Below are 26674 nucleotides of genomic sequence, written 5' to 3' on the forward strand. Positions count from 1 at the left end.
CTGATTAAAAAGTTTGCTGCATATCTGAATACCCTTTTTATATAAAATTTCAAATGTTTAGGCCCTAAATTGGCTGAATAGTTTGCTAGAGACTGCAAAGGTAAAATATTTTGAACTTTGATCCCTTGGCAGCCAAATTTTTTAGCCAAAAATCTATTAAAAAGCTTATCCTATGTCTTAATACACTTTATGTAAAATTTCAAATGTTTAGACCAAACATTAGCTGAGTAATTTGGTAGAGGCCGCAGAGGTCAAATTTAAAAAAATTTTTACCCCAAGTTTGACTCCCTAACATCTGTTTTGAGCTCAAATCAAATTAAAAAGTTTGGTCCATATCCAAGTAACCTATATCTAAAATTTCAAGTGTTTAGACCCAAAATTGGCGGAGGAGTTTGGTAGAGTTTTCAAAGGTCAAATCTTTTAAACTTTGACCTCTTGACAGGCAAATTTCTGGCCGACAACCAATTAAAAAGATTTCCCCAAATCTCAATACCCCTTATGTCAAATCTCGAATCTGTAGACTGAAAATTGACAGAGTAATTTGGTAGGGAAATATACTCACACAGAATTTCACTTAATATATATACACACACACACACACACGATTTGTGGGCAGTAAGATGCAGTAAAAAACGATAAATTATAAAAATTATTAACATGTAGAACAATTGTTAACTCAGTAAATATTTTGATAAATTTATACAAAAATGTTTGCATCAAAATCAAGATAAAAAATTAAAATTAAAAAAAAAATGACTTACAGATCCCAACTCTTGTGAGGTTTATTCAGTACAAAGTGCAGGGATTTTAGAGCAGCGGGAGATTTATCCCGTAAGGCATTTATTAAGGCTAGAGTTGCTTTGTTTTTGTTAACTTGAACATTGGCATTGAAGCAGCCGGCTATTCGTGATTGAACACACTGACGACGCAAATGTGAACGGCGAAGTGCCAACTTTGTGCTTCGGAAGTGAGGAGACAAATTTCTGAAATTGAAAAGAAAAATGTATTGAAAAACTTCATTAGAATATTTATAAAAAAACATGCATTAAAATATTAAAAACATCAACGAAAATATAATTAAAACAAAAAACTTTCATTAAAATATTAAAAAAGCTTTCATTAAAATATAATTAAAAAAATTTCCATTAAAATATAATTTTTTTTCAAATCCATTAAAACACACTAAAAATTTTATTAATATATAATTAAAAAAAATTTATTAACATAATTTTAAAAAAGCCATTAACATATAATTCAATAAAAAAACTTCATAATATAATAAAAAAAAAAATTGGCCAAATGATAATGATTAGCTGAATCTATCTAAATAAAAAAAATATAACAAATAGATCGATTGTAGTTGAGTGCAACCTGAAAATCTACTACTACCCACTATTACACAGATGTATGAGAGAGCATCACTCCTTTTCCAGGATTGCTCCACTTACCCTTGATTCTCACCTTACAATGTGAAGTGCTGAGTACGGAGCCATCAAGTGCCATTTTCTTAAGTCTTTTGGATGAATCATTAAAGGATTGAATTCTATTTTCAACCTGATTAACAAACACTTTAATATGCTTAACTGACCAATATAAATTACACGTTATAATTTCCTTTTCATCAGTGTTTGAGTTGTCGGTTTTTTGTTCACCGTCAACTTATGACATCTTTGCTTGCTGTAGACATAGCTATATTTTGTGTAAGAGAGATAAAGATTCTATTTCTTTTAAATATTTCGAATTTTATCCTAGGTACATTAAACACACACACACACAATGTATAACTCTTGTTCACCCAAAACAACACATACTGCCACATGTCTTCCTTTCATTAGGTGTGTATTCGACTTTCAAACATGCCTGGTACGTTTTATAGTAGATGGAGTAGGTTCACAGAAATTGGAAATTAATTTATCTGTTCCAGATGCATAATTTATTAATACGCCCAAAATATAGCATCAGGGACACACCACCTGACTTCCTGATACAAGAACATCTTACGTGCAAAATATAGTATAAAACATATGTGGTTATATTCATGGTTATACATATACACACATGAATTGGATCAGTAAATTGAAACTGCATAGCTGGTTTCACCATTATATCTAAGTTGATTCAGCTTGAGTCGATTAATTATATTACATTGTTCTTCTGCCTTATATAAAACTAAATTTTTTATGTTTCCAAATAAAACTTACATCAAATAAATATTAAATTATTTTTGCATCTGAGTTAGTCTATGATTCCAGATAAGAAGTGACTGGTAAAAATTGTTATATGAACATAAGAACAAGGCTATTATTATATAGATTGATGTAAGGACCTACTAGTAATAAATGTTGATTGGTTGCTTAACAGCATATTAATCTTTTTTTTTTTTCTCTTTACACAGTGATCACCACTTATCAAGGCCCGGAAGCCACTCAGGGATAAGGGTTATTGCAAGTACATTACGTTAGTGTGGAGATTTATTTCCAGATTATTTCATGCTGAATCCAGTCATTTAGGGAAAGTATTTTTTAATGTTTATACATATAGAGGGGCACAAGTGAAAATCACAGTTCTAAATGAATTAACAGGAAACCTTTTTGATATATATATCAAGCAAAAATAGGTACCTACACCAAAAATTAAGAAAAATTACAGAGTTGAATTCTAATTAAAAATAAAAATCAGTCTAATCCTATTTTGCTGATCCGCCATAATAGTGGAAGTCCTGGGGAGATAAGTCAGTCAGTCATTTAACCAAGTAATAATAAATGGTGAATCAATAAAGTACGATAACACATCTTTTGGCGAGGATATTTATTTTTGCATATGTTAAAAGTATATCAAAAAGTCTTTACTCGGAATGCGATTTTCACTTGCACCCTATACTGCATAAACAATTTTTTTTTTAAATGATTGAAGTTATATATTGAGTCATGCTGTAAATGTTTGGTTTGATTAGTTTAATCATCCATATTTTCAACGTACTCAAAACTCAGCAAAATTCCACCCCTTCACTTTTGAGGTCTCTAGATGTCAGAAAACTTTCAACTTTAATAGTTTATTTCCTCGGACTGCTACTTTGGAATTCCCTCCATGTTTCCTGCTAACCTGACTATTTATTTGCAGAAGTTTAAACGTAATGTGAACAGACATCTCACCGCTCAACTTTCCTCAGTTCTGTTAGACACGATCCTATATAGTAGCCCGTTATGTTCCAAGTGGAAATATGCCTTTTTTGGGATGAAATAATAAAATAAAATAAAAAAATTTTTAAAAAGAGGCGGGCGTAATGCAGCAGACTGACAACTTGAGCATGCAAAATTTGCATCTAGTTGGTTCTGTAACAACACTTTTAGCCATGGAGATTTACAAAATTCATGTGGTTCCTCCTGTACATGACCTGATTCTCAAAAGAATTGGGGAAAACCAATGTCAACAAGAATTCAATTCGGTCAAAAAAGTTGTATCATGTTAAATCATACAAATTGATTTCATTATTGCAATTAATTTTCTGACATTATCCTATTTTCCATAATACATCAATCCTTTTATTTTATGCAGTCATTCTTTTTTGTTTGTTTTAAATATAACAATTCTTATACTTCAAGTTTCTAATATTTTTCAAAGCATTTACTCTGGAATTACTATCAATTGATCTTTGTTATTTTAGTTCCTGAATTTTTTTAGATGAAGATTAATAATTCATATTATTTAAACTACTGTCCTCATCTTCAGTGTTATTTTCACTACATTTCAGTTGCTGTAACCTCTGAACTTCTTCAGGTGTATCTTGTCAAACTCACGAATCTGCATGGAATTTCAAACAAGACCTTTTATTTAATCCACGGGGATAGCATCCTCTTGTTCCATCAGCCATGACTGGGTAAAAGGCCTACGTAATTCGCAATTGTATTTTGGATATCACCTCCACCGAGTACAACTTAAAACTAAATTTACCAAATACTTTATCCTTTATGCCACAAGTCTTTTGTTATTTTGTTCATTTTTAGCCTCTCTTGAATCTATATCTGATAAAGAATGGTATATGACATACCGATTTATTTTGGGCTATTAAATACCAAAATACAAGATTCTAGAAATCAGCAAAGCCAGGACTCTACAATGCAAGTGAAACAGTCAAATTTGCAAGTGATTTTTCAAAGTGGCGATTAGAAATAATGAAATGTTTATCTTTTGGTGATTGTATTTCTTTCACTGACAATCTTCTAAATCTCACTACTGAGTGAAAAATACTTTTCAACTTTTTTTTTTTAATAAAACAAAGTTAAATTATGTAAATAATAAAAGTTTAATAGAACAATATTTTTTCTTTTAACAAAGGCTGTTTCAAAAAACATCTGAAGAAATTAGAATATTTATACCTTTAACTATCAACATAAATTTTATATATTTAGAATTACACTTATTAAAAAAAAAACATAGAAAAATCTTTGATGTGCATACTTGTTACAGAACGAAAATGTCATATTCTAAAAATCATGTGGGTTTGGCTAGTAACTTTTCTATTTGGATAGTAAACGAAAATATTTAACTGTCAAAGGTCAACTGAAGATAAATGTGTCCATAGAGCTCTGAAGGCACTGAAGAAGGTTAGGAGTTGCATCAGTCAAAATGTTGCGAAAACAGGAAAATTCATTTAAAAAAAAAAAAAAAAACGCTAACAAGAGAAGAAAAGCAATAATTGGTGTCATAACACTTACTCATCTTTAACTTCTTCATCCGATGATGACAATACTAGCCAATCTTTCTGCCAAGGTAATCTTTCATCTTCACTGTTTTCTTCTTCAGAACTATTCAGGCCTACAAAATAAATAAAATAAAGATCTTTTAATAAAAAAATCAAAAGTTATCACGATATAAGCATCTTGATTATTTGCATCAGTTCTTAATCACAGATGGAATATTTGTTGCTTTTTAATAATAATTAGCACACAGAGTTCATACTACAAAATTATGTCCATCCCCTTAAAAAATAAATAAAGTACACAGATACCTGATTCTGAACAACAGCAAATTGTCCCATTTGATTGATGCATCATGTTAGTGTATGTATGCAATGTGATAAGTGCAAAAACTTCTACATCGGTAGCACAGTCAAATCACTCCACATCTGCATCCCAGAACATCTCAACACATAAGCATTCTCTTTAAGAAATTCTTTTTGTAATGCTATCCATTTTTACCCAGGTTGGGTTAAGTCGGCTTCCTCTCAGATAAATACAGTGTCTTTGGCAATCATCTTTAGTAAATGCTTAAAATATTACATTTCAGTATATTTAGTAAACGTATATTTGTAAATAAAGACATAACTGCAAGCATCAAGACTACTAAAAAATGTTGGCAACTTAAGAATTAAGGAAGCAATATTTATAACAAGACTCAAACTACAAATATCAGATTAGGACTGAACACTGAATTCTTAAGTATCTCGTTCTTGATGCACTCCTCTACCTGTAGAAGAGTCAAATGTGTCCTAAGATGCAGTAGTACTGCTGCTGCTACATCTACAAAGTTGCCATTCAAAACACTTTCTTGCCATAAATCCACTTTACAATCTAATAGAGGACTATTTCTTTTGTTCTATACACTCTTTTTCACAGAAAACATGTTGCTAGTTGTTAATTTAGCGTTACTTCTATGGAATATGCTTGACTGAGCTCCAATCCTTAGTTCCTTATAAGAAATTCTACAAGAATCTGTCATCCTATCACAAACTGCAAAGAACTTCTCTTTTTTTCTTTAATGCATCTAACATCATGTAGAATTACCATGAACAGTTTCTAAGAATTTTCCATCTGTAGAACGTAAACAGTTGCAACTTTACTATAGTGTGTCTTCTAAAAATGGCATTTTAGAGAAAGACATTATTATATATTTACATGTCAAGTCGAAGTTACTATAAATTCCAAAAATTATGTCGAATGGTCCAGTAGAAAAATAATTATAAGTAAAAACAGAAATGTTCGAAGTTGCTAGTTCACTGTAAATTAATCCTTTAGAAGTTCAAAATCAGGTGGAGATAACTGTATTCTACCAATGACACTTATCTTTCAGGTCGATCATTATTTTTCAATAACACTGCACACTTTTTCAAAAATTAGCTCTAGCACATTTTCTAAGGTACCATTTGTCGTAATGTTATAAATTTATACTAATTTTGACGTAACATGTAAGTATGTAATAATGTTTTTTCCTGAAATGCCTTTGTTCGAAATTACACAATTGGGTTGGACGACACATTAAAGTAATGTTCACAATCACATGTGAGACATGAAGGACGCTCAAAAAGACAATGACATGATGGACGTCACAGCGGTAAACAGAGAATGAGGAAATAAATGTTGTTGCTACAAAGAACAAGCGAGTTGGAGTTATTTCCTATTCTTTGTCTTGGTCTCCTTTGCAACTGAAACTGGACACAAATAACGGTACATCATGGGAATGCTTCCCTGCAGACTGCAACATGATCCTCTTAAAATCCAATATCAACAAATACTAGTCATAAGCCATCCTAAGTAATAAAACTTTGTTCACAACATTCAGCTACTCACAATATCCTTCATCACTCAACTAACAATATCCTTCATCACTCAACTAACAATCCATCACGTTTGACATAAAGAATAAGGAAACACAAACATTTTATCCCCAAAATATTTACTCTTGTATTTTGATGTAATGCACTTTATTTTTAAGGTCATGTTTCAAACTGGAACTGCTAAATATCATTCAGGTCATCACCATCATATCTGATACTAGTCTGGGTGTCCGGCGTTGCCCGGGTGTTTGGAGGTGCGTGTTGAGCAAAATAAAAAAAAACAAAAGTGGTAGTAGGAAAGAAAAGAACATGAAAAAAAAAAAAAAAAAAAAAAAAAAAACATGACATTTTTGCTGTTACGGCCATCGCCAAACCGGAAGTGACAAAGGTTTAAATTAAGGCTAGTCAATCGAAAAGAGGGGATGACATTCGAAAATATTGGGAAAAAAATGACCCCTCCCTGTAGAAAAGTGCCCAGTTGAAGGTAAAGTAATTAATGTTTTTAGCCAATTTTTCGATATTTGTCATCCGAAGGGTCAAACTTCAAAACAATACCGATCTCATGAAAATCCATCGTCTCTATCGAAAGTTTTAGGCAGACCATACAAACATACATACATACATTTAAACAGACAGATGAGATTTACATTATAGACTAGTGGGGTTACCTGTCGTGTGTGTGTGTGTGGGGGGGGTAAAATGAAAACAAAGCGAAGTAATAACCCTGTTAAAATATTATAAGAACAATGTTAAAACTTCTGAAAAAAAAATTGTGAAAAAAAAAAAAAAAAAAAAAAATGAAAAAAAAAAAAACAAATATGATGCAATACGAACGGTCCGGCAGTGCTCGGGTGTTTGAAAAACAAAAACAAGTTTGTTTTTTTGGGGGGGCTCCAACTCGGGGAAGGGGGGGGGGGAACGTGATGACTTAACTAAAAAGTGAATTAGGCAAGTTTGTTTTGATTCCCCAAGATGCTGGGTTGAAAACCAACTCCCCATAAAAATGGGGGTGTCCAAATGAAAACAATTGTCTGATATAACGGTTTCCACCGCATTGATCAAAAGCCGATTGCTTTCTGGACGTTCCGGCACGAAAGCCGAGAACACACACCGTTTCAATTTAGTTTCACTTTGTTTATACTAAAAAACCGAACAGGCGACACAGCGAAATAGCGCAAATCTTATAAAAGTCGATGTATATAAATCTAGATGCGACGTGCGTTCACAAATCCTAGATATTATTATTTAGACGGTATATAAAAAGTTCTAAGACTTAGTACCCCCCCCCTCCGAGAAGCCTGGCAAAATAGCCTTTGCCGGGCATACATAATATGTGCACACACATTTTGCCTTTTATATATATATAGATAATGTCAATTTTATAAGTTAGCACATGTTGGACAGCTTTTAGAAATTAACTTCCAAATTAATTTATTTCTAGCCAGGTGGTTGCAGTAGAACCCCATGATACGGCATTAAAAATTAGTAACAAAATACATCACAGTCCACATCGTAATCTGAAAAAACGTATCCTGGAGTTTTACTGTATTTATCCCTCTTTTTCTGAAGTCCATCCTTATTACTTTCTCCCATTTTTTCCTTGGCCTTTCCCTGTTACTTTAACTATTTTATATCTATTAACTCAAGAAATGTCATTCATTTTTCAATGTGACCATACAAACAAAGTCTCCTGTTTTGCACACATCGCCATACTGTACAGATTTAATCTTCCTATAAGGTTGACTGATCTAAGCTGGTCTTAAAAGACTCACATTACACATTCATTGTATCATTTTCATATCATTTCTCTCCAATTTTGAAATATTGAAAAGTTGAGTATGGCTGACTACATATGGAGGGAAAAAGGAAGTCATCTACCCTAATGGGACAAAGTATAGAACAGTGGAGAGCAAGATGGCTAAAAAAAGCAGCACATACTAATCGATGATCACTTACCAAGCAGACCTAGTATAGGATTTAATACAATATAGAAATCATTAATCTTTATATCTCTAATATTAGATAAAAGAGACTTTGTATGTGTGTGAGTTTGTTCCCTATGAACTCCTAAATGGCTGGACTGATTTGTATGAAAGTTCACACAAAGGTACTTTATGTGCCTGGCAATGTTCTTCGATAGGTCTTGTATCAGAATGTCTTTGATAAGTATTGACAATCGAAATAATCTGATGAAAGAAGAAACAAGCGATTTTGATGAAAGTTAACACCTTATACAGCCTAACATCACAAGTGCATTTGAGAAGTTTTATTACCACTCAAGCCAAAAGGCCCAACATATCAAATCAACATTAGGTTCTTTCATATGACAGGGGCACATTCGAAATGAATGTTTCTGCTTTGAGCACAATTAAACCATCACACAGTTGACTTTTGCATTTTATACTTTAATTCAAGCGATTATCACTGCACAAGAAGGCCAAGCATATAAAATCAAGAGTAGGTTCTATGATATAACAGAGGTGCGTTCGAAATGAATGTTTCTGTTTAGATCACAACTGAACCATGATACTTAACTTTTGCATTTTTAACTTTAATTCAAACCATTATATATATATATAATTTAAAGGAGATTAGAACAATAGTCTAAAGAGCTGAGTGTATTTTAATGTAACAGTGAAATTACTAGTTTTATTAAAATACAGGAAAGAAAAAGTGCTCGTTGTAATTTAGATATATAATAAGCTCGATAGGTAAATATCCTAGAGCTAATTCAATATTAAGTAATGTGATTGATAATTTAAAATTTAAAAATCAAATTATAATTAAATTAAAAATCAGTTTCACAAGAAAGAACAACAACAAAATCAATTATCTGTACGATCGTTTCAGAAAACCGTGTTTTTATTGTGGTAGACATCAAGTTACGGACAATAATTATTACATATAGTTTTTTAATAAACAAGGTCTACTCGTCAGCAAATTTTAAAGGGTTTTTATTAAATCTAAAAGACACCATAAATAAACCTAGCATTAAAAGTAAGGCAGATGTATCTTTTAGTTTTTCGCCTTTTGAAATCAGGAACTATGGTTAAAATACTCATATGTGATGTTTGCTATAGCTTTTCACCTTATTGAAACGATCGTACAGATAATTGATTTTGTTGTTGTTCCTTCTTGTGAAACTGATTTTTAATTTAATTATAATTTGATTTTTAAATTTTAAATTATCAATCACATTACTTAATATATATATATATATATATATATATATATATATATATATATATAAAATACCGTCATTGGATTATTTATCTTTCACCAGACTATCCATTCACGTGTAATCATCTTTTTCTTCACCATATTCTCTCTGCTTCACTTTTTTTGTTTTCAAGTAAGATCTTTGACTTACTTGTTGTTTCATCAAATACTTTTGTACGCAAAATCCGGTCCCGCATTTTGCTAATTCCTACCCTCTGATGAGAAGGAAAGTATTTCTTCGAAACTCCGCAGATTAAGGACTATCCACTTATCAAGTGTTTCCTTTTCAGATTAAATGTTTTTAACTCTTTTTCAAAGTGTTTTTTAACATATTTTATTAACTGTTTGCTCCTATATATATATATATATATATATATATATATTTTTTTTTTTTCTTTACTCGTGTACACTCCTAACAAGGCATATCACCATTTGAATGTAAAGGGCTACTATTTGGGACCGTGCCTAAGATTAACAAGATGTTGGTTTATGGTACATTCAAAATTCTGCATATCAGTACAGTCAGGAAGCAGGAAGAGAATTTCAAAATCCAGCTGTTTGAAGGAAAAACTATTAGAGTAGAAAGCTTTCTGGCATTTACGGACCTCACGAGTGAAGGGGTATGATTTTGTTGCTTAGTAGGTTTGTCAACCATATGTACATCAACGGGCCACAAGTGCAATGTGTTCATCAGAGCACATTCCATTTAAAATATTCGTAAAACAGGCACAGAGATTCAACATTGCTGTGATGGGACAGGAGTTGGAGCTTAATTGACAAAATGGGACCTATTAGATTGAATACTCTTTTTTGGACCCTATCCAAGAGGGAGAGGTGGTTCTTGATAAAAATAACTTTATAAAATCAGCAGTAGCTTTGCTACAGTGCAATGCAAACTATATGTACTGTGCACTAAGTCACTCTGGAGAAGCATGTAAAGCTTTCTTCTGTTGACACACCGGTTTTTGCCAGATCACCAAAGTTAAGCAACATTGAGCCTAGCCAGTATCAGATGGGTGACCATTTGGGAAGGTGAGGCACTGTATGTACCACAAGGTAAAATACCAGGTTGAGAAACTGGCTCGGTCTGTCCTTCTCTCAAGGGTAGATGAGACTCTCTTAAGCCGTGGTAGGCACCCCATCAAGTGATGGCGTCCTGATAAAAAATACCCTTGGTAGCCCTGGCAAAGCATCAAGTATTCAGCTATTGACAAGATTTGAATTACACTACAAACTTGTGTAGTGAGTTCAATCTTGGCTGCGGCCACGCTGGATGGATGGACCTTTCCACAAACTAAGAGGGAAATTTATGTACTTCCCGGTGGCTTTCCAAGACTATAACCATGGGTCCATTTTGTCTTAGAACTATTCACACTCAGACTTTTACTTTCCATAGTATTTCTCCAAATCTTTAAAGAGTAGATTTTCCATTATTTTATAGGCAAATACTAAATCATAAACACCTCTACCGAACATTCCATGCAACACTTGCTGAACAATGTTTCTAAGATATAATTGGAATGCAATAGATTTAGTATAGAACCATGATGTAGTCCTATCTTTAACATAAAACATTTTTGAAAAGAGAATTGCAAAAATAGAAATGAATATGAGAGAGAAAAAGAGAGAGTATAGAGAATAGGAAGAGAGAGGGGGAAAGGGAGAAAAGAGAGAGAGGGGGAAAGGGAGAAAAGAGAGAGAGGGGGAAAGGGAGAAAAGAGGGAAAGGGAGAAAAGAGAGAGAGGGAAAGGGAGAAAAGAGAGAGGGGAAAAGGGGAAAAGAGAGGGGAAAAGGGGAAAAGAGAGGGGAAAAGGGGAAAAGAGAGAGGGGAAAAGGGGAAAAGAGAGAGGGGAAAAGGGGAAAAGAGAGAGGGGAAAAGGGGAAAAGAGAGAGGGGAAAAGGGGAAAAGAGAGAGGGGAAAGAGGAAAAGAGAGAGGGGAAAGAGGAAAAGAGAGAGGGGAAAGAGGAAAAGAGAGAGGTGAAACAGGAAAAGAGAGAGGTGAAACAGGAAAAGAGAGAGGTGAAACAGGAAAAGAGAGAGGTGAAACAGGAAAAGAGACAGGGAAAGAGAAGAGGAAAGGAGAAAAAAGAGAAAGAGGAAAGGAGAAAAAAGAGAAAGAGGAAAGGAGAAAAAAGAGAAAGGAGAAAGAGGGAAAGAAAGAAAAAGTAAAAAAAAGAGTAAAAAAAAAAGAAAAAGAAAAAAAAAGAAAGAGAAAAAGGAAGAGAAACAATACTTACCACAGTTTAACCAATCATGATCCTGAAGTTCTTTTCTCTGATGGTACAAATAAAATGTTGTAGCAGAGTCCGTTTTTAGCTTGGCCTTTGCCTCTTTATCGCTGAGGATGTTTAGTTTGTTGGGTTTTGTGTGTAATACTGAAAATTTAGACTCAGTAGGCTGCGGTGACATACTTGGATTGGGCATCATAATCGGGGTTATCGGCCAACATGCCTCTGTCTTTATCGTAGATGCCATGGATGCAGAACAAGGGGATTTTAACTGGGTCTTCAGGACACAGGGTGGAGAATAACTTGGGGGCGGTGTCGGTGATGGTGACACAGAAGACTGTTTGTGAGGAACTTTTGGCTCTGAAGTCGATGACACAGTTAAAGATGGCAGACCAAACTTAGAAGAAGAAAAAGAAGGAGAAGAAGGAGAAGAAGAAGACATACTCTGAAGTGGAGAGGTGGTAGTGATGGCCGTGTTGAAAGTCAGAGACATAGAGGGAATTGTAACAAGAGAGGTTGGCTTAGGAACCGGGTTGAAATCAGGAGATCGAACCACTGCTGGTAGGGGTTCAGCTGACGAGGACGACGACGACTTTACAATGTTCTTAGATATAGTAGAGAACACATCATGGCTGATGGTTGCCGTAGTGGTAGTGGTCAGTGTTGTTGGTGTGGCTGCAGTGGCCATGCTTGACACCACACAGAGTGGTGGTGGTGATTTGGTGAAAGCAGTAGTGGAAACAGGTTCTTGACCGCTGACCCCGCAAGTAGCAGCCACTACGCTGTTGACGACCCCACCTAGATTCAAAGACTGAGAAACTATCGATACTGAAGATAAACACTGAGAGGCAGTGACAGGGTAGTCCTGAGTTTTCTTCAGTTTATCTTTGATTTTGTTCTGAGCTATCTTCGTCTGTAGACGATTCATTGTCCGCGAACTGTCCACTTTGCTCTTGAGCTTTTGCTCAGGCTTTTGGGGTTTGCGGCCTTCAAGTTTTTCAGCTAATTCTGGGTAGAGTTTGGCTATGGGTATGCCAGTCCCCGAGCTGGCAACAGTGTTGCTACCAACGTCGGCAGGGGACCGTGCCCGGTGTAGCAGCGGTTGATGAAGGGGTGCTGCCAGAGATTCAGACAATTGTCCAGTGGCGGGAGTGATACACCCACTTGTACTGCTACTGCCGCCAGAACTACTGATGCTGTTGATGCTGCCAGTTGACCCCCCAGTAGATGCAGCAACAGCAACATTTCCAAGTAAACCAATGCTGCCGCAGCTGCTAGAGTTTGTAGAGGTTTTTGGCACATCAGCAGCAACGGGGTCAGGAAAAGCGTATGGGTCTTCGGGATCCTCAATCGAGTCCTCTTTGCCTTCGCACTGCTTGAGGTGAAATTTTGATTTAACTCTATCCTTAAAAGACATCCGACTGTCAATGAACAGATCTCCATCGCCACGGTCTGCCTTGGACTTCCCTTCTCTCTGCTGCAACATACCATGCAATGGCACACCACCAGTTCGGTACCTGGAAAAGAAGAAGAAACAATTTATATCTGGAGTAAAATAGTGCATTTATGGTTGTGTTTATGTGCAGATTTTAAAGCGGATTTTGTATATTTTTTAATGGAAATAACTTCAGACAAGGCATGAAGCCACTTGATGTAAGGACCTAACAATAACAAAAGATGATTATCGTAAAGACAGGAGATGCCTATTGACTTTAGTCTTGCAAAAAGCAAGGTTGAAAGAAAACAGTCAGCAAGAACAGAGTTTCACAAGCTTGCAGTTCTTGGTTAAGAAGTTACTTAAAGAAGAAACTGTATTACAATGAGGTGTCAAAATAAAGAATTGATGAAGACAACTATACTAATGAATCAAACGAGCTGAAACAAAGGAAATAGGGAAAAGATCAAACAAATCTGCAGAAGACATGCCATAATAGTATTTAAAAGAAAGACTGAGACTAGCAACATCATGTCTGTGAGAGAGAGGTTTAATGATACAAAACTAACCCTGGCGTTTGAAATCTTTTGCAAAATTCCATTCAAAAAGCAACCATTTGAAATAAGAAACAAGATTCTTTTTAAAGAAATGAATATCCACTTCATGTGAGATATATTAATGTCAAAAATACAGTCCAATGCTGTGATTATACTTCTGTTTAATTTCCAAAATTCCTTTTATTATAGCTAAACCTTTAATATGGCTATATAGATTTTTGCAAAACATTAATGCCCCAAGTGTATTAGTCACCGAATTATTAACATTCAAAGTTAGTTTGAAATTAGAATATTTGCCAGTTTGTGTGCTATTCTATTAGTATTCTATTAATTTACTTGCTCTAACAAATATTAAAAAATTCAAAGCCAACGTGGTGACCCCCACCCAAATCTGTCCCTTAACAAAACTGACGTAACTCACTCTTACAATCATAGGAACCAATACTACTTTTTAAGGGATGTACGTGGAAAGAAAAGAAAAAAAGGAAAAAGAATAAGAGATGAACACCCCCTTAAATCGCCACTATGTGTGTGTATCTGTGTGGATGGTGGGGGTGGGGTACAAAATCAACAACTCAAAACAACTTTAATGATGTAGTAAAGACATCAATAATATAAATCTCACCTGTCTGTTTAAATGTATGTATGTATGTATGCAAGAAAGTTTGTATGTATGGATGTCTGCCTAAAACTTTCAACAGAGGCGACGGATTTTCACAAGATCAGTATCATTTTGAAGCTCGACGTCTCGGATGACAAATATCAAAAAATTGGCCAAAAACATTGATTCCTTCACCCTCAACTGAGCAGTTTTCTACAAGGAGAGGTCGATTTTTTTGCGAGCCATTTTTGCAACTCATCGTATCGGTTAGATTGACTTTGCCTAATTTTAACGTTTCGAACTTCCGGTTATGTCACGGAGTAGGGGGTAAGATATCGGGTTTTCTACCACTTGCTCAGCACCCACCTCCAAACAACCAGGCAACGCCGAGCACTCAAGCTAGTTTAATATAATTTAAATAATGTTTAATGAATGAAATACTAATCTAGGAAAACAAAAAGCAAATTCACAAATAAGTTTATCAGGTTTATTTTTAAGATTTTTTTTTTTTTTTTTTGCTTTAACTTTTCTAAACTGCAATCAGCTTCAAATAAGTCAAAAGTAAAAGAAAAAAAGTATGTATTGGGAGGAAGGAGACACAAAGTCATTCTTTGATGAACCAAAAGTCATCTGTCTCCCACCATTATAAAGCATATGAAGTTTTTACCTTTATGCCAAAATGAAGATTTTTAGTTTTCACAGCGAACCGCCATAAAAGGTAAAAAGAAAACAAGGCAAGACAGTGAGAAGAGGAAGAGATAAAGAAAACGTGAAAGAAAATCCAGTCAAAAATATTGATGAAAAGATGTAAAACTTTAGCAATTTGTCAGAAATTAGCCTTTTCTTATTAAAATAACTAAATAAATAAGCAGTAAATTCACATCCAAGGATATAGAAATTTAAAGAGAAATGTGTTTTCTGGATTAAAAAAAAAGTGATATTCCACTAAAAAGAACAAAACTTACATCCTAGTTTTTGTTCTTAATACTGACTAATACCTACAAATTGTTGTTTTTAATACTGACTAATACCTACAAATTGTTGTTTTTAATACTGACTAATACCTACAAATTGTTGTTCTTAATACTGACTAATACTTACAAATTTTTGTTCTTAATACTGACTAATACCTACAAATTGTTGTTTTTAATACTGACTAATACCTACAAATTGTTGTTTTTAATACTGACTAATACCTACAAATTGTTGTTCTTAATACTGACTAATACTTACAAATTGTTGTTCTTAATACTGACTAATACTTACAAATTTTTGTTCTTAATACTGACTAATACCTACAAATTGTTGTTTTTAATACTGACTAATACCTACAAATTGTTGTTTTTAATACTGACTAATACCTACAAATTGTTGTTCTTAATACTGACTAATACTTACAAATTTTTGTTCTTAATACTGACTAATACCTACAAATTGTTGTTTTTAATACTGACTAATACCTACAAATTGTTGTTTTTAATACTGACTAATACCTACAAATTGTTGTTCTTAATACTGACTAATACCTACAAATTGTTGTTTTTAATACTGACTAATACCTACAAATTGTTGTTTTTAATACTGACTAATACCTACAAATTGTTGTTCTTAATACTGACTAATACCTACAAATTGTTGTTCTTAATACTGACTAATACCTACAAATTGTTGTTTTTAATACTGACTAATACCTACAAATTGTTGTTTTTAATACTGACTAATACCTACAAATTGTTGTTCTTAATACTGACTAATACCTACAAATTGTTGTTTTTAATACTGACTAATACCTACAAATTGTTGTTTTTAATACTGACTAATACCTACAAATTGTTGTTCTTAATACTGACTAATACCTACAAATTGTTGTTCTTAATACTGACTAATACCTACAAATTGTTGTTCTTAATACTGACTAATACCTACAAATTGTTGTTCTTAATACTGACTAATACCTACAAATTTTTGTTCTTAATACTGACTAATACCTACAAATTGTTGTTCTTAATACTGACTAATACCTACAAATTGTTGTTTTTAATACTGACTAATACCTACAAATTGTTGTTTTTAATACTGACTAATACCTACAAATTGTTGTTTTTAATACTGACTAATACCTACAAATTGTTGTTCTTAATACTGACTAATACCTACAAATTGTTGTTCTTAATACTGACTAATACCTACAAATTGTTGTTCTTAATACTGACTAATACCTACAAATTGTTGTTCTTAATACTGACTAATACCTACAAATTGTTGTTTTTAATACTGACTAATACCTACAAATTGTTGTTTTTAATACTGACTAATACCTACAAATTTTTGTTTTTAATACTGACTAATACCTACAAATTGTTGTTTTTAATACTGACTAATACCTACAAATTTTTGTTCTTAATACTGACTAATACCTACAAATTGTTGTTCTTAATACTGACTAATACCTACAAATTGTTGTTTTTAATACTGACTAATACCTACAAATTGTTGTTTTTAATACTGACTAATACCTACAAATTTTTGTTCTTAATACTGACTAATACCTACAAATTGTTGTTTTTAATACTGACTAATACCTACAAATTTTTGTTCTTAATACTGACTAATACCTACAAATTTTTGTTCTTAATACTGACTAATACCTACAAATTGTTGTTCTTAATACTGACTAATACCTACAAATTGTTGTTTTTAATACTGACTAATACCTACAAATTGTTGTTTTTAATACTGACTAATACCTACAAATTGTTGTTCTTAATACTGACTAATACCTACAAATTTTTGTTCTTAATACTGACTAATACCTACAAATTTTTGTTTTTAATACTGACTAATACCTACAAATTTTTGTTTTTAATACTGACTAATACCTACAAATTGTTGTTCTTAATACTGACTAATACCTACAAATTTTTGTTCTTAATACTGACTAATACCTACAAATTGTTGTTTTTAATACTGACTAATACCTACAAATTTTTGTTCTTAATACTGACTAATACCTACAAATTGTTGTTTTTAATACTGACTAATACCTACAAATTGTTGTTTTTAATACTGACTAATACCTACAAATTTTTGTTCTTAATACTGACTAATACCTACAAATTGTTGTTCTTAATACTGACTAATACCTACAAATTGTTGTTCTTAATACTGACTAATACCTACAAATATTTGTTCTTAATACTGACTAATACCTACAAATTGTTGTTTTTAATACTGACTAATACCTACAAATTGTTGTTCTTAATACTGACTAATACCTACAAATTTTTGTTCTTAATACTGACTAATACCTACAAATTTTTGTTCTTAATACTGACTAATACCTACAAATATTTGTTCTTAATACTGACTAATACCTACAAATTGTTGTTTTTAATACTGACTAATACCTACAAATTGTTGTTCTTAATACTGACTAATACCTACAAATTGTTGTTTTTAATACTGACTAATACCTACAAATTGTTGTTCTTAATACTGACTAATACCTACAAATTGTTGTTCTTAATACTGACTAATACCTACAAATATTTGTTCTTAATACTGACTAATACCTACAAATTGTTGTTTTTAATACTGACTAATACCTACAAATTTTTGTTCTTAATACTGACTAATACCTACAAATTGTTGTTCTTAATACTGACTAATACCTACAAATTGTTGTTCTTAATACTGACTAATACCTACAAATTGTTGTTTTTAATACTGACTAATACCTACAAATTGTTGTTCTTAATACTGACTAATACCTACAAATTGTTGTTTTTAATACTGACTAATACCTACAAATTGTTGTTCTTAATACTGACTAATACCTACAAATTGTTGTTCTTAATACTGACTAATACCTACAAATTGTTGTTCTTAATACTGACTAATACCTACAAATTGTTGTTCTTAATACTGACTAATACCTACAAATTGTTGTTTTTAATACTGACTAATACCTACAAATTGTTGTTCTTAATACTGACTAATACCTACAAATTGTTGTTCTTAATACTGACTAATACCTACAAATTGTTGTTCTTAATACTGACTAATACCTACAAATTGTTGTTCTTAATACTGACTAATACCTACAAATTGTTGTTTTTAATACTGACTAATACCTACAAATTGTTGTTCTTAATACTGACTAATACCTACAAATTGTTGTTTTTAATACTGACTAATACCTACAAATTGTTGTTCTTAATACTGACTAATACCTACAAATTGTTGTTCTTAATACTGACTAATACCTACAAATATTTGTTCTTAATACTGACTAATACCTACAAATTGTTGTTTTTAATACTGACTAATACCTACAAATTTTTGTTTTTAATACTGACTAATACCTACAAATTGTTGTTCTTAATACTGACTAATACCTACAAATTGTTGTTCTTAATACTGACTAATACCTACAAATTTTTGTTTTTAATACTGACTAATACCTACAAATTTTTGTTCTTAATACTGACTAATACCTACAAATTGTTGTTCTTAATACTGACTAATACCTACAAATTGTTGTTTTTAATACTGACTAATACCTACAAATTTTTGTTTTTAATACTGACTAATACCTACAAATTTTTGTTCTTAATACTGACTAATACCTACAAATTGTTGTTTTTAATACTGACTAATACCTACAAATTGTTGTTTTTAATACTGACTAATACCTACAATTTTTTGTTCTTAATACTGACTAATACCTACAAATTGTTGTTTTTAATACTGACTAATACCTACAAATTTTTGTTTTTAATACTGACTAATACCTACAAATTGTTGTTCTTAATACTGACTAATACCTACAAATTTTTGTTCTTAATACTGACTAATACCTACAAATTGTTGTTTTTAATACTGACTAATACCTACAAATTGTTGTTTTTAATACTGACTAATACCTACAAATTGTTGTTCTTAATACTGACTAATACCTACAAATTTTTGTTCTTAATACTGACTAATACCTACAAATTGTTGTTCTTAATACTGACTAATACCTACAAATTTTTGTTTTTAATACTGACTAATACCTACAAATTGTTGTTCTTAATACTGACTAATACCTACAAATTGTTGTTTTTAATACTGACTAATACCTACAAATTGTTGTTCTTAATACTGACTAATACCTACAAATTGTTGTTTTTAATACTGACTAATACCTACAAATTGTTGTTCTTAATACTGACTAATACCTACAAATTGTTGTTTTTAATACTGACTAATACCTACAAATTGTTGTTTTTAATACTGACTAATACCTACAAATTTTTGTTTTTAATACTGACTAATACCTACAAATTGTTGTTCTTAATACTGACTAATACCTACAAATTGTTGTTCTTAATACTGACTAATACCTACAAATTTTTGTTCTTAATACTGACTAATACCTACAAATTGTTGTTCTTAATACTGACTAATACCTACAAATTGTTGTTTTTAATACTGACTAATACCTACAAATTGTTGTTTTTAATACTGACTAATACCTACAAATTGTTGTTCTTAATACTGACTAATACCTACAAATTGTTGTTTTTAATACTGACTAATACCTACAAATTTTTGTTCTTAATACTGACTAATACCTACAAATTGTTGTTCTTAATACTGACTAATACCTACAAATTGTTGTTTTTAATACTGACTAATACCTACAAATTGTTGTTTTTAATACTGACTAATACCTACAAATTGTTGTTTTTAATACTGACTAATACCTACAAATTGTTGTTCTTAATACTGACTAATACCTACAAATTGTTGTTCTTAATACTGACTAATACCTACAAATTGTTGTTCTTAATACTGACTAATACCTACAAATTGTTGTTCTTAATACTGACTAATACCTACAAATTGTTGTTTTTAATACTGACTAATACCTACAAATTGTTGTTTTTAATACTGACTAATACCTACAAATTTTTGTTTTTAATACTGACTAATACCTACAAATTGTTGTTTTTAATACTGACTAATACCTACAAATTTTTGTTCTTAATACTGACTAATACCTACAAATTGTTGTTCTTAATACTGACTAATACCTACAAATTGTTGTTTTTAATACTGACTAATACCTACAAATTGTTGTTTTTAATACTGACTAATACCTACAAATTTTTGTTCTTAATACTGACTAATACCTACAAATTGTTGTTTTTAATACTGACTAATACCTACAAATTTTTGTTCTTAATACTGACTAATACCTACAAATTTTTGTTCTTAATACTGACTAATACCTACAAATTGTTGTTCTTAATACTGACTAATACCTACAAATTGTTGTTTTTAATACTGACTAATACCTACAAATTGTTGTTTTTAATACTGACTAATACCTACAAATTGTTGTTCTTAATACTGACTAATACCTACAAATTTTTGTTCTTAATACTGACTAATACCTACAAATTTTTGTTTTTAATACTGACTAATACCTACAAATTGTTGTTTTTAATACTGACTAATACCTACAAATTGTTGTTCTTAATACTGACTAATACCTACAAATTTTTGTTTTTAATACTGACTAATACCTACAAATTGTTGTTCTTAATACTGACTAATACCTACAAATTTTTGTTCTTAATACTGACTAATACCTACAAATTTTTGTTCTTAATACTGACTAATACCTACAAATTGTTGTTTTTAATACTGACTAATACCTACAAATTTTTGTTTTTAATACTGACTAATACCTACAAATTGTTGTTTTTAATACTGACTAATACCTACAAATTTTTGTTCTTAATACTGACTAATACCTACAAATTGTTGTTCTTAATACTGACTAATACCTACAAATTGTTGTTTTTAATACTGACTAATACCTACAAATTGTTGTTTTTAATACTGACTAATACCTACAAATTTTTGTTCTTAATACTGACTAATACCTACAAATTGTTGTTTTTAATACTGACTAATACCTACAAATTTTTGTTCTTAATACTGACTAATACCTACAAATTGTTGTTCTTAATACTGACTAATACCTACAAATTTTTGTTCTTAATACTGACTAATACCTACAAATTGTTGTTTTTAATACTGACTAATACCTACAAATTGTTGTTTTTAATACTGACTAATACCTACAAATTGTTGTTCTTAATACTGACTAATACCTACAAATTTTTGTTTTTAATACTGACTAATACCTACAAATTGTTGTTCTTAATACTGACTAATACCTACAAATTTTTGTTCTTAATACTGACTAATACCTACAAATTGTTGTTTTTAATACTGACTAATACCTACAAATTTTTGTTCTTAATACTGACTAATACCTACAAATTGTTGTTTTTAATACTGACTAATACCTACAAATTGTTGTTTTTAATACTGACTAATACCTACAAATTTTTGTTCTTAATACTGACTAATACCTACAAATTGTTGTTCTTAATACTGACTAATACCTACAAATTGTTGTTCTTAATACTGACTAATACCTACAAATATTTGTTCTTAATACTGACTAATACCTACAAATTGTTGTTTTTAATACTGACTAATACCTACAAATTGTTGTTCTTAATACTGACTAATACCTACAAATTTTTGTTCTTAATACTGACTAATACCTACAAATTTTTGTTCTTAATACTGACTAATACCTACAAATATTTGTTCTTAATACTGACTAATACCTACAAATTGTTGTTTTTAATACTGACTAATACCTACAAATTGTTGTTCTTAATACTGACTAATACCTACAAATTGTTGTTTTTAATACTGACTAATACCTACAAATTGTTGTTCTTAATACTGACTAATACCTACAAATTGTTGTTTTTAATACTGACTAATACCTACAAATTGTTGTTCTTAATACTGACTAATACCTACAAATATTTGTTCTTAATACTGACTAATACCTACAAATTGTTGTTTTTAATACTGACTAATACCTACAAATTGTTGTTCTTAATACTGACTAATACCTACAAATTGTTGTTCTTAATACTGACTAATACCTACAAATTGTTGTTTTTAATACTGACTAATACCTACAAATTGTTGTTCTTAATACTGACTAATACCTACAAATATTTGTTCTTAATACTGACTAATACCTACAAATTGTTGTTTTTAATACTGACTAATACCTACAAATTGTTGTTCTTAATACTGACTAATACCTACAAATTGTTGTTCTTAATACTGACTAATACCTACAAATTGTTGTTTTTAATACTGACTAATACCTACAAATTGTTGTTCTTAATACTGACTAATACCTACAAATATTTGTTCTTAATACTGACTAATACCTACAAATTGTTGTTTTTAATACTGACTAATACCTACAAATTTTTGTTCTTAATACTGACTAATACCTACAAATATTTGTTCTTAATACTGACTAATACCTACAAATTGTTGTTTTTAATACTGACTAATACCTACAAATTTTTGTTCTTAATACTGACTAATACCTACAAATTGTTGTTCTTAATACTGACTAATACCTACAAATTGTTGTTCTTAATACTGACTAATACCTACAAATTGTTGTTTTTAATACTGACTAATACCTACAAATTGTTGTTCTTAATACTGACTAATACCTACAAATTGTTGTTTTTAATACTGACTAATACCTACAAATTGTTGTTCTTAATACTGACTAATACCTACAAATTGTTGTTCTTAATACTGACTAATACCTACAAATTGTTGTTCTTAATACTGACTAATACCTACAAATTGTTGTTCTTAATACTGACTAATACCTACAAATTGTTGTTTTTAATACTGACTAATACCTACAAATTGTTGTTCTTAATACTGACTAATACCTACAAATTGTTGTTCTTAATACTGACTAATACCTACAAATTGTTGTTCTTAATACTGACTAATACCTACAAATTGTTGTTCTTAATACTGACTAATACCTACAAATTGTTGTTTTTAATACTGACTAATACCTACAAATTGTTGTTCTTAATACTGACTAATACCTACAAATTGTTGTTTTTAATACTGACTAATACCTACAAATTGTTGTTCTTAATACTGACTAATACCTACAAATTGTTGTTCTTAATACTGACTAATACCTACAAATTGTTGTTTTTAATACTGACTAATACCTACAAATTTTTGTTTTTAATACTGACTAATACCTACAAATTGTTGTTCTTAATACTGACTAATACCTACAAATTGTTGTTCTTAATACTGACTAATACCTACAAATTTTTGTTTTTAATACTGACTAATACCTACAAATTTTTGTTCTTAATACTGACTAATACCTACAAATTGTTGTTCTTAATACTGACTAATACCTACAAATTGTTGTTTTTAATACTGACTAATACCTACAAATTTTTGTTTTTAATACTGACTAATACCTACAAATTTTTGTTCTTAATACTGACTAATACCTACAAATTGTTGTTTTTAATACTGACTAATACCTACAAATTGTTGTTTTTAATACTGACTAATACCTACAAATTTTTGTTCTTAATACTGACTAATACCTACAAATTGTTGTTCTTAATACTGACTAATACCTACAAATTTTTGTTTTTAATACTGACTAATACCTACAAATTGTTGTTCTTAATACTGACTAATACCTACAAATTGTTGTTTTTAATACTGACTAATACCTACAAATTGTTGTTCTTAATACTGACTAATACCTACAAATTGTTGTTTTTAATACTGACTAATACCTACAAATTGTTGTTCTTAATACTGACTAATACCTACAAATTGTTGTTCTTAATACTGACTAATACCTACAAATTGTTGTTCTTAATACTGACTAATACCTACAAATTGTTGTTTTTAATACTGACTAATACCTACAAATTGTTGTTCTTAATACTGACTAATACCTACAAATTGTTGTTCTTAATACTGACTAATACCTACAAATTGTTGTTCTTAATACTGACTAATACCTACAAATTTTTGTTTTTAATACTGACTAATACCTACAAATTGTTGTTCTTAATACTGACTAATACCTACAAATATTTGTTCTTAATACTGACTAATACCTACAAATTGTTGTTTTTAATACTGACTAATACCTACAAATTGTTGTTCTTAATACTGACTAATACCTACAAATTGTTGTTCTTAATACTGACTAATACCTACAAATTGTTGTTCTTAATACTGACTAATACCTACAAATTGTTGTTCTTAATAGTGACTAATACCTACAAATTTTTGTTCTTAATAGTGACTAATACCTACAAATTTTTGTTCTTAATAGTGACTAATACCTACAAATTTTTGTTCTTAATAGTGACTAATACCTACAAATTTTTGTTCTTAATAGTGACTAATACCTACAAATTGTTGTTCTTAATACTGACTAATACCTACAAATTCTTGTTCTTAATACTGACTAATACCTACAAATTGTTGTTTTTAATACTGACTAATACCTACAAATTGTTGTTTTTAATACTGACTAATACCTACAAATTTTTGTTCTTAATACTGACTAATACCTACAAATTGTTGTTCTTAATACTGACTAATACCTACAAATTGTTGTTCTTAATACTGACTAATACCTACAAATTGTTGTTCTTAATACTGACTAATACCTACAAATTGTTGTTCTTAATACTGACTAATACCTACAAATTGTTGTTCTTAATAGTGACTAATACCTACAAATTTTTGTTCTTAATACTGACTAATACCTACAAATTGTTGTTCTTAATACTGACTAATACCTACAAATTGTTGTTCTTAATAGTGACTAATACCTACAAATTTTTGTTCTTAATAGTGACTAATACCTACAAATTTTTGTTCTTAATAGTGACTAATACCTACAAATTTTTGTTCTTAATAGTGACTAATACCTACAAATTGTTGTTCTTAATACTGACTAATACCTACAAATTTTTGTTCTTAATACTGACTAATACCTACAAATTTTTGTTCTTAATACTGACTAATACCTACAAATTGTTGTTTTTAATACTGACTAATACCTACAAATTGTTGTTTTTAATACTGACTAATACCTACAAATTGTTGTTTTTAATACTGACTAATACCTACAAATTGTTGTTCTTAATACTGACTAATACCTACAAATTTTTGTTCTTAATACTGACTAATACCTACAAATTGTTGTTTTTAATACTGACTAATACCTACAAATTGTTGTTTTTAATACTGACTAATACCTACAAATTGTTGTTTTTAATACTGACTAATACCTACAAATTTTTGTTTTTAATACTAATACCTACAGCAGCAAAGAAATTAAACAAAACACGAATCTGAAAGAAACAAGGTACGATTAGTGAGTTCAGATATGGGAGTTTTTTGTGTGCAACTCTAACAGAAGTAAATGTTTGGACAATTATTCTCATCTTGGTTGTTTATATTCACAAAGTTCCATCACTGGAATCGTTGACCTTTTTCAGGTACATGTTGTTGAACTTGTGAATCGTTATGTTGATATCAGGAACCTGAACAAAATTTTTCATTTCCATTCCAGTTCCAGAGTTCAACATAAAGATTCCCAAATTCGAAAAGATGCACTTGCCGAGTTCATACAGATTTTCGACGGCCATTTTCAAGGACTTTTCAAGACCTCCTCCTCCAGACAAAATTCAAGTTTTAAAAACAAAATTTTATATATTAAGAATAATAAAAAAAATATATTTTAATATAATAAACCAAAAAATATTTTAATTAATATTTAAAAAGTGTTTTAATAGTATTTATTTCAATTTTGAATTTCACTTCGGCTACATCAATAAAGTATATAGATAATATCGGGTAGTTTTATGATGAAAGGGCGGAACTCTTGTATTAATAATACTGGAAATAATATCGTGCAACTGCAGAAAGATGTATTTATTTCGATTTTATTTCTAATATTAAAAAATATATTTTAATAGTTTTTGTTTTTTTGTTTTTTACATAGGCATCACCACTTATCAAGGTCCAGAGGCCACTCGAGGATAAGGGTTAAAGTGGGTACAGTAATCAATTGGACAATATAGTAATCGATATAGTAATGGAAATTT

General features: G+C 30.6%; 1 protein-coding gene across 6 annotated transcripts in view; it reads right to left on the reverse strand.

Annotated features, from left to right (window-relative positions):
• Positions 1–26674, reverse strand: part of LOC145258165 (uncharacterized) — a 122176-nt gene that overhangs the window by 24984 nt on the left and 70518 nt on the right. For all 6 annotated transcript variants that reach the window (XM_080115976.1, XM_080115970.1, XM_080115972.1 and 3 more), the window contains 3 exons: positions 12011–13518; positions 4716–4815; positions 762–983 (listed from right to left, as the gene is read on the reverse strand). In XM_080115976.1, the coding sequence (XP_079972102.1) occupies positions 762–983; positions 4716–4815; positions 12011–13518 (1830 nt within the window). The remainder of the gene's footprint in view (positions 1–761; positions 984–4715; positions 4816–12010; positions 13519–26674) is intronic.

The sequence above is a fragment of the Euprymna scolopes genome, chromosome 33, assembly GCF_053919585.1.
Source record: "Euprymna scolopes isolate OS-2025 chromosome 33, ASM5391958v1, whole genome shotgun sequence".
In the NCBI taxonomy this organism is placed as follows: domain Eukaryota; kingdom Metazoa; phylum Mollusca; class Cephalopoda; order Sepiida; family Sepiolidae; genus Euprymna; species Euprymna scolopes.